Source organism: Anomaloglossus baeobatrachus, chromosome 1, assembly GCF_048569485.1.
Source record: "Anomaloglossus baeobatrachus isolate aAnoBae1 chromosome 1, aAnoBae1.hap1, whole genome shotgun sequence".
Classification (NCBI taxonomy): Eukaryota; Metazoa; Chordata; class Amphibia; order Anura; family Aromobatidae; genus Anomaloglossus; species Anomaloglossus baeobatrachus.
This window is the reverse complement of record NC_134353.1, coordinates 258,136,205-258,145,767: the sequence shown is the minus strand read 5'-3', so window position 1 is coordinate 258,145,767 and position 9,563 is coordinate 258,136,205. Positions and strand designations below refer to the sequence as shown.

Sequence of the window (9,563 nt, the reverse complement as noted above, 5' to 3'; positions counted from 1 at the left end):
GTCTCCAGTGATTGCTCTCTTCATATGGTGTGTCCAAAGTACCAAAGTCGCAGCTTGGTAATCCTTGCTTCAAGTGACATGTCTGGCTTGATTTGTTCCAAAATTGATTTGTTTTTTTCTTTTTGCCAACCATGCTATTGATAACATCCTTCTCCAGCACCACATTTCAAATGAGTAGAGCAGCACATGAGACCAGTGATGAAAGTGAAAAAAAATCATGTACCACAGTGAGACTAAGTGAATAACATTTTTTAAAAAGTTAAGTTAAAAAAATGTGCATGTCCCATGCATACACACACCTCCCTCCCCCTTAGCAAGGTGACAGCAGCCAAACTACAAAAATCCTTGTCACCACCCTCCGGGTTTGATGTTCACACCAGGGGGCGGAGCCAGGCAGTTGGCTCCGCCCACCGAGGAGTTCACAGTCCCGGAGGCGGGAAAGACAGTAGATGAGTTTGAGTCAAGTTCAAGGGCAGACCTGTGCTCAGGCCTGCCAAAAAGTCTACACCAGGTGACTGGGTTGGAGCCCAGTCACCTCTGGCAAGGAGGCAGACGGTGGTGGCCGCCTGCAGGAGCTGGGATTACAGCCAGTGGAACCGTAGGGACCGGGGACGGGCGGTGGCCCGCCGGTACCGAACCGGGGAACCGATTGGAAACCGAAGCACCAGGAGGGGTACTCAGACCCAGTACGAGGCCCAGAAACAACTAGGCTAAGTCAAATCAACTGATTGAGGACTGGAATTTAGGACCTTTCCCACACAAGACCCGACTGAAGACAACCGCCCAACCATTAGGGTAAAGCCACCGCCAAGGCATAGAGACACAAGGGGCCAGCGTCTGCGGGCAAACAGGGCTCTCCCGACACATAACAAGACGGGGAGCGGACTACCGTTGCTCAGGCATAGGAGTCGTGATTCTACACAAGCAAGGTGCAGGAGAAAGGCAGAAATTGCCAACCTGTTAGGGGAAAACTGCAGCCGGCTGTGGGCACCGTTCACCATCTTGTTTGGTTTACCAGAGACTCCAGCGTGTTTTCTCATAGTGAGTACACCAATGCCTTCGGGCCTCGCACCGCGCCGCACCGCACCGACACCCCAGCACGCATCCATCCTCTTGCCTCAGCACCTCCCTCGGGCCCCCGGGACCACCATCCCCCTACCCATGGAGGGGGTCAACACCAAGCTGCATAACTCCGTCCCCGGGAGCCTAGTCAACGGCAGTGGTGGTGTCCATCCATTCACCACAACCCGTGGGTGGCGTCTTGAACTTAAATCCCCTACAAACAACGGCAGCTCCGGCCGTGGACCTCCCCACCAAAGTCCCTACGTGTAGCGCCAACCCCCTTTCAGAGTGACGTGACCCCTGGGTCCGTGAAGAGCTCGAGCCACCCACCAACAAGCACGGATTCGAGCGGCTCAGCAGCCGGCTGAGCCCCGGGGCGGTACACTATTTCTTCATTCTTCCTCCAAAAATTGGAATAAGGCTTGGCTGATATGTATCATGCGCTCTCCACTGAGCACTTATGATGGGGTTTCCGTGTAAATCCAAAAAAATGTGACTCAGACAAAGCCCTCGTTGGAGCCACTCACACTGATGAGGCAGTTGGACACACTTTGGACTCCATTTGTTCTTTGTTTCGGTCCAGCAATGTCTCATCATTTCAGACATTTTTTTAGTGCAGAAGTCTGGATGACCACAGCTCAGTGAATGTCTAAAAAAGATGACTACTAGCAAAACAGACTCCAAATTGTTTCCATCTGTCTCATTAGAGTGAGTGGTTTCGTCGGGGGTGCCGTATGGATCACATTTTTGGGGGATTTATACAAAAACCCCAACGTAAGTGCTGAGTGCAGAACACAAGAAAGTGATTCCAGCCTTATACTGAAAGCGATCAAAAAATATTCTGTACCTCAAAATGTTACCAATAAAATTCCTCTAATTTATCCTACAAAAAAACATCCTCCACTCAAGTCCATCATCTATCACTGGAAATATCGGGGTTCCCACATTACTGGTAGAACAAAGACTCTGGAAAAGCGATAGGGCTCCTAACCCTAAAATAAAATCCATTCATGTCTGAGCTCCCAAATCTAAATGCTCCCCTCCTTCTGAGAACCCCTGTGCCATAAGCGGACACGTGTGTGGCATTATTGTAGTGGGGAGAGCGCACTTAACAATTTATTGGGTGCGTGTCCCCAGAAGCACAAACTGAGCACAATATTACACTATATAGAGGAACAATATTTGGGCACTAAACTGACATATTTGTAATTCTCCAGAAAAAGTGTGTGGCATGGATACTGCAAAATTGCTACTGCAGCCATAGATAAATTATTTGAGAGGTGTAAGTGTAACGCCCCACAGGGCAGGTGATTAACCTACTCGTCACCGGGCCGTTGACTGTCGTTGTCACGGTCAGCCTAGCCCGGCATCTTTGCCCCGAGGTGTACAAAAGATTGCTGTGGAAGGATGATGGGGGTAATAGTGAGGTGAATGTCATGACGCCACCTGTGGTATGCGGCCAGGGAATGGGCCACCGCTGCTGTCGCTGTCCTTTGGGGCAGATGGTGGTAGCAGCTAAGGATGGTATCGGTCCCCACAAGTGGAACCGGCCCCGGGGAGGATGATAAGGGGAGTAGTAATGGCGGCGCGAAGTTGCAGTACTGGTAATAAAGAGTCAGAGTCTATGGCTGCAGTTCCAGATTGTTTACTCGCTTTTAGTGCTGTGTCGCTCACCTGGGTAATACCAGTCACTTGCTATGATGGGCTCCGTCGAACCTGAACCCATTAGAGATCAGTCTGGTATGGGTGTTCAGTGGGTTTCCTCCTTGTAACACTTGTCTGTGGATCCCATGGCTTGAAGCTACATAGGGACCTGAGTTTTCACGAGATGTACTCTTGTTCCTATATGCAGGTGCTGCGGTTCCAATATGGGGTCCGGCTTGATGTGAGATCCTCTCTGGCACTGTGCTATCGGGTGCTCTGTGGTCAGGAAAGCTTGAAACTTTCCCCGTCCAGGCAGATTTTGGAAAACCAACTTGAAGTATGATCTTCCCTAGGGTCCTGCCACCCTTCCGTGCGGAGCAGGTTCACTCTCCCGACGACAATCGTGTGAACTTCTACTCCTTACCACCGGAGCACCTGTAGATGCGACCGCTCTCTTCCTCTCCTGCTGGAGAACTTTCTAACTGTTGCGTTGGCTCCTGACTCCCCCTGCTGACTGCACCTCCCCCCACCCAGGTCCTAAGTGGGACTGAGGCCCATGTTGAGGGCATCCTATAAATGCCACTCTGTCAGCGACCCCTTTGTTACCCTACAATAGCCAAATCCCCAGTGGGAACAGGGCAACCTGGTGTGTATTTGAGTGTGCAATGTGATAAAACCGGGTCTGACCTCTTCAGGATCCGAGTTTAGCATTACACCCAAATTTGAGTGCAATACTCTGTGGCGCCTGAAGCCTCAGGTGTGGCACATAAGTTCTACATTGAAATTCCTTACAAAGTGATATTTCCAATATGGTTACTTGTAGGGTTTCTGATGATCTGGCATATCAGGGGCTTGGCTAATGGAGGCCACAATCTCTTCAAACAGAATCTGCACTATAAATACCAAGTAGCGCTCCTTCCCATCTGATTCCAACTGTGTACTCAAATAGTAGTACCATATATGGGGTACTACCACATTCAGTAAAAATTGCATAACAAATTTTCCTGTCCATTTTCTTTTTTTTACCCTTTGTGTGAATTAAAAATTTTAGGTTAAAAGTAAAATTTTGACAAAAAATCCAACGATTTCCACACCAATAGGTAAGTTCATTAAAAAGTTTAGTTTGCCAAATGTGGTCACATGTTCGTTTTTCTACACTTTTGGCACCTCAAGGGCTCTGCAAATGCAAAATATTGTCCAAATTTTCATTCCAAAGATCAAATAGGACTGTTCACTTGCCAAGCCCTGACATGTGCCCTAACTTTAGTTTTTGACCATGTATGGGGTATTACTGCGTTTAGGAGAAATTGCATTACAAATTATAGGGTCTAGTCAATCCTATTAGCTATCGTCAGAATTACAAACCTTGAGCTAAAATAACATTTTAGTGGAAATAAGTGGAGCCGTCATTTTCATATCCACATTTTAAAAAGTTCTGTGAAGCAGCTATGGATTCAAAATGCTTAACACACCCTTAGGCTTCTGCCACACTCACGTGTAAAAAACGTACGTGTGCTGTAGTCCGTATTTTGTGTCCGTGTTCCGTATTTTCAGTCCGTTTTTCCCCTCCGTGTAGTGTCCGTATGCATATCGTGTGTCATACGTGTGTACGTGTGTGCGTATTCCTGTGCGTGAGATACGTCAGTGTGTGTTCCGTGTGCAGTCCGTTTTTTTGTGCGTGTTTAACATGTTTCACACATTGAGATAATGGTGATCAGTTGGAATTAAATGACACATAGGTGTATGTGATTAGGACATAAATATAAGTTACCTATAAAGTGTTTCCTGCTTGTATTCTGCCTTGGAGGACCTATGTGTTGTGACAAATTTTTCCCAATGCCATTATCCACGGAGGCCTTAGTGTTTTTATGTTGGATTATATCTCGTCGTTTTGGCGTTAGACGGCATATGTTGCAATATGATAATGTAAGAAGAAACAGATTGTGGGTGCATCCACTAATCATGATGCGGCCTATGCATGGTCATTTCCATACTTTATTTTTTGAGTTAAGGAATTTCCCAGATAAGTTTTTTTCATACTGCCGTTTGTCAGTTGATAGTTTTGATTACTTACTAAATATTTTACGACCTCATTTGCAACATCAGGACACTTGGATGCGGCTTTCCATTTCCCCTGAGGAGAGATTTATGGTGACTCTGAGGTATATTGTTTAATTTAATGTTTTTGAAAATGTGTTCTGTTTCACATTGAAATGTGTAATTTATATTTGTTTATCTAATCTCAGTTTTTAAACAATGTTTGTGTTTATTTTGGTTTGGTTTTCTAGAAAAAAACATAATGCTAACTGAAATTCATTGTTTGTCTTGTGTTCATAGATTCTTGGCGACTGGTCAATCTTTTAGTGCTTTACATTTTGATTTTTTGTTGGGGAGATCAACCATTGCCGTTATAGTACGTCACACATGCGACATGATATGGCAACATTTAAAAGACCAAATGATGCCTCAGCCAAACAGAGAAGATTGGTTGAAAATCTCTAAGGGCTTCAAGGACTCTGTGGACTTTCCTAACTGCATAGGAGCTTTGGATGGCAAGCATTTCAGAGTTAAAAAACCACCAAACTCTGGTTCACGTTATTTCAATTTTCATAAGTTTTTTTCGGTTGTAATTTTGGCATTGGTTGACACAGAATACTGTTTTATTTATGCTGACATTGGGGCCTATGGTAGTGCCTCAGATGCCCGTATTTTCCGTTCTTCAAGATTAGCCCAACGCCTGCAAGAAAATTCATTATTGATCCCACCCCCAGTTGCCCTACCTGGTACATCTGGACCGTTGGCACCATATGTGATGGTGGCAGATGCAGGATTTGCATTATCAAAACATGTTATGCGACCATATCCAAGGAGATCAATTGATGACAGGAAACAGTACTTTAATAATCGGCTAACTAAAGCAAGACGTTATGTGGAGTGTGCATTTGGTATTTTAGCTAACAAATGGCGCATTTATCACACAACTATTCAGTTGCAGCCAAACTCTGTCAAATCGGTCATCAAGGCTACCATAGTGCTTCACAATTTCTGTCGGATACATGATGGAGGAACTTATGTTGATGATGAATCTCAGATAAACCATGTTGTTAATCCAACAGGTGAACCTATGTCTCATAATTCCGTGACATCTGGCTTACAAATTCGAAATTTATTTACTGATTACTTCAATTGTTTTGATGCTAATGATAATATTGATGTTTGTTAACATTGTTATGGGTTTTTTTTTTTTTTTAATGTATTATTATCACTTAGATGAAAATGTTTAATTAGTTTAAACAATCTAAGAGCTAAAAGCTTACTTGTCTTAAAGTGAAAATGCGTTAATCACAAACTTACATTTCTGTTACCAACATGGATTTCTGAATGTTGTATGTATGTGTTTGTACATTTTTGTGTTAGTATCCTGATTATTTGTTTGATAATACTTACAAAATTAATAATGTTAATCGCCTATTAAAAAAATGCAATATTTTATCTAAATTTAAAAAAGAAACAGAATCTTTAATTTGAAAACATATTTTTTTATTACGAATATGCCTATTATTCCATAAAGTAATGATGTTTTTTTTTTTTAACAATAAAAAATTAAAATCTTGATCATCTTGTATAAACGTTTACCAAGTTAACCTTTTTTTTGTTTTTCTTTACAAATTTTTAAGATACTTAACTTCAAATAGTACACTTGCAAAAATTTTGGCATTGCTTGCAAGGTTTGAAAATTGTCAAACAATTATGTTGGTCTCATGTTGGACATTTACATAGACATAATCTTTTGAAACTTGGTTTTGTGAATAGATGACCTCATCTAGCCATCAATTTTGTGGGTTACAAATGTGTTCTTAAAACAATAAACTTATCCATGTGCTAAAACATATATGTCATCCGGCCCAAAATATAATCACATTTTTTTTTTTTTAATTGAAGACTCAGATTGTAAACATTTTTGGCAATCCCTTTTTTTTTTGGGGTCACAATCATCATCTTTGTTTGTTGAATGTAGAGATTACCAAAAATGTGTATCATAAGTCTACAAGATCTTCTAGGGAAGTAACCTGAGTGTTGCTGAGTATGTTGTTTTGTGTGGCCTCAGAAATAGTATTAACAGAACTTGAAGCAGTTGTTTGCTGAACAACATTACTATTACTAACTACAGTAGTGTGTGGAACAGTCTGTTGCATGCTGCTTTGGGCCAACACATTGCCTGCTGTAGAGAACACCTGTGGGTCTACATGGGTAAGTGGGTATTGTGTGTGTGTATGTTGTTGACCTTGAGGATAGTTGACTGTTGTTTGTAAGTGTGGTGTAGGTAACATAGTTGAGATTGGATAATGAGGCATCATGAATGATTGTGGGTATGTTGAACCAGGAAACATGTTAGGTAAACCACCAATATTTGTGGGTTGAGTAAAGTAACTAGTACTTGGAGTGGGTTGTAAATTCATATAGTTTATGGGTTGCTGTGAGGTAGCACTTTGTACAGTGCTTAAGGCACCAGTATTGGTAGCAACATACCCTTGTCTAATTGGTGTTGGGAATAACGTACTTGAAGCAATAGAAGGTTGACCTGATTGTTGTAATAATGGATTAGTGACATTTACTGTTGCCATTGTTGTTTGTGTTGAAATGGTATTTTGAATGTCTGTTGTGTTTGGGACTGTATGTTGTTGCATAATGGTACGCCAATTTTCTATGGCCTCATAAACTCGCACTGGTTCCTGTTCTGCCTGACTAGCTGAAAGTAGGGTAAGCATAGCAGCACGTACACGTTCCTGCCTATCGGATGCAATTTTGGTTAAGCTAGTAGATAAAGACCGACAAAAACGCTCGGCATCGGTTTCGGGAATTAAAGTGTTCATGATGTGAATAATGCGTGTGTCAATTATTTCCGGTAAGGATCTCATTTCCTCAGGTCGGCGAATTCTTCTTGCACGGAGAGGTTGTGGTGCAAAACGTGGAAGTACATTTGTTTGTGTTGATTGTGTTGCTGGTGTTGTTGTTTGTTGTGTTGATGAGCCTTGGGTGTTGGTTTGTGCACTGTCAGTCCCACCATCATGTGATTCAGTTGCTGCTGCTGCATCTTGTTGAATCTCTGGATTTTCACTGTCTTCTCTGCCAGGTTCTTGTTCTGATGCTGAGGTGGCTGTAGCAGAGGGGCCAGCTGTTGGTTGGTCATCAGACTCGTCGAGATTATCCTCCGTTCTAGAATCAATTAGATAACATATTACAATCTTAACATTTATATTTTAAAAAATAACTTCTGTAAAAAAAGGTGTTAGTATGAAAAAATTTCTCAAGGAACAAACTAAAAAGTTTAAAAAAATAAACTTACTGTGTTACTTCTAAGATTGGTGCTAGGAAGCTTATTTGTTCATAATAAACATATCTGCGTTTGCGGCCTTGGCTGGATGAGGTTGGTATAGGGTTGTACTCCCTTCTGTACTGATCACGTGCTGACCGCCAACGTCTTTTGACCAAGTCAACTGTTGAATATAACATAATATGTCTGTTTCAACATTCTGCATAATTCTGCACACATTAATGATAATAATGTTTGCTAAATCTAATATACAATTTTAAAAAATAAAGGTGGACAAATACATTAGAGGAAAATTAATTCTTTTATATATCGTTCACTTAAAAAAATTTTGATACATTCACACATAAAAAAATAATATTTCTCTTACAAAACAATTTGAAGTAATTGTGATAGAGATATTTAAAAGGTATGTTTTGTTATTAACAATATAATTTATGGTAAAAAAATGAGAAATATTATTTTATTATTTTAGGTCATGATATTGAAATGTTAGTATGAAAAAAAAAAAAAAACATGATTAGTAATTGTTAAACAAAAATTAGACTCAGAAAACATGGAATTGAAAATCACATCACAGTTTGATCTGTTAATTAATCAACTTCATGAAGAATTATTAATCATATTCAAAATTAAAGTTTAATTTGAATTAATGAACTTTGGAAATGTTAGGTAACCTTTTGGTACATTTAACATTAGCTCAATAAATAGATTAATACATATAACAATTCTTCATAATGTTAATTCTAATTAAAAACAACATTACAATAACAAAAAATTCACAGTTTTAAATTATTAAAAAATAAATTATATTTAAAAAAAAAAAATAAAAAAAAAAAATCTTACCATATTTAGCACGCTTTGAAGGCGAACATCTATCCCATGCATTATTGGGGTACACTTCCTCAGCAACTTGAAGCCAATGCCGGTCAACTGTCAGTCTGTCATGGTAACCATCAACACGTGTATCCCATAATGGTGGGTGAGTCTCGACAGCTGATATCAGTTTCTCCGTGTCCACCCGTGGAGCCATTATTATATTTGGAAGCAGAAATTGGGCTCAAAATAGGTCTTTCACTACACAGAAACACAACTGCTTGCTTGCTCACTCCTTCTGCAAATGCAAAGTAAGTTTTGTGCAAAAAAAATATGTTAGCTACGCCACCTGAAAGTATTTGAAATTGTAACAATCTTCTAATTTTAAACACGGACATGGACCACACGGATAGCATACGGAGGCCATCCGTGTCACGTACGTGTAAACACGGACCCATAGGATGTAATGGATCCGTGAGGACGTTATGCCGGTGGAAAACGGACATGTCAGCGCTTTTTCGGCACGGTCAAACGTAGCCACGGAACGGACACACGCTCCGTGCCAAAACACTGACGTGAGGCTATTTAGATCCAAATGACTGTGTCAACATAAGCACGTGTCTCCGGTACGTGTAAAAAATGCCAAACACGTACCGGAGGCACGGATGTGTGGCGCTAGCCTTAAATAAATTCCTTGGGGTCACTTAAG

At 41.1% G+C, this 9,563-nt stretch overlaps 1 protein-coding gene across 1 annotated transcript; it reads right to left on the bottom strand.

The window, feature by feature from the left end:
• Positions 1–3,519: 3,519 nt before the first annotated feature.
• LOC142296286 (uncharacterized) lies at positions 3,520–9,073 on the bottom strand. Its single transcript, XM_075339739.1, has 4 exons — positions 8,885–9,073; positions 8,054–8,204; positions 7,772–7,923; positions 3,520–3,674 (listed from the first exon to the last, which is right to left on the bottom strand). The coding sequence occupies exons 1-4, from the start codon at positions 9,069–9,071 to the stop codon at positions 3,520–3,522; spliced, it is 645 nt and encodes a 214-aa protein (XP_075195854.1). The 5' UTR covers positions 9,072–9,073.
• Between the last annotated feature and the right edge of the window lie 490 nt (positions 9,074–9,563).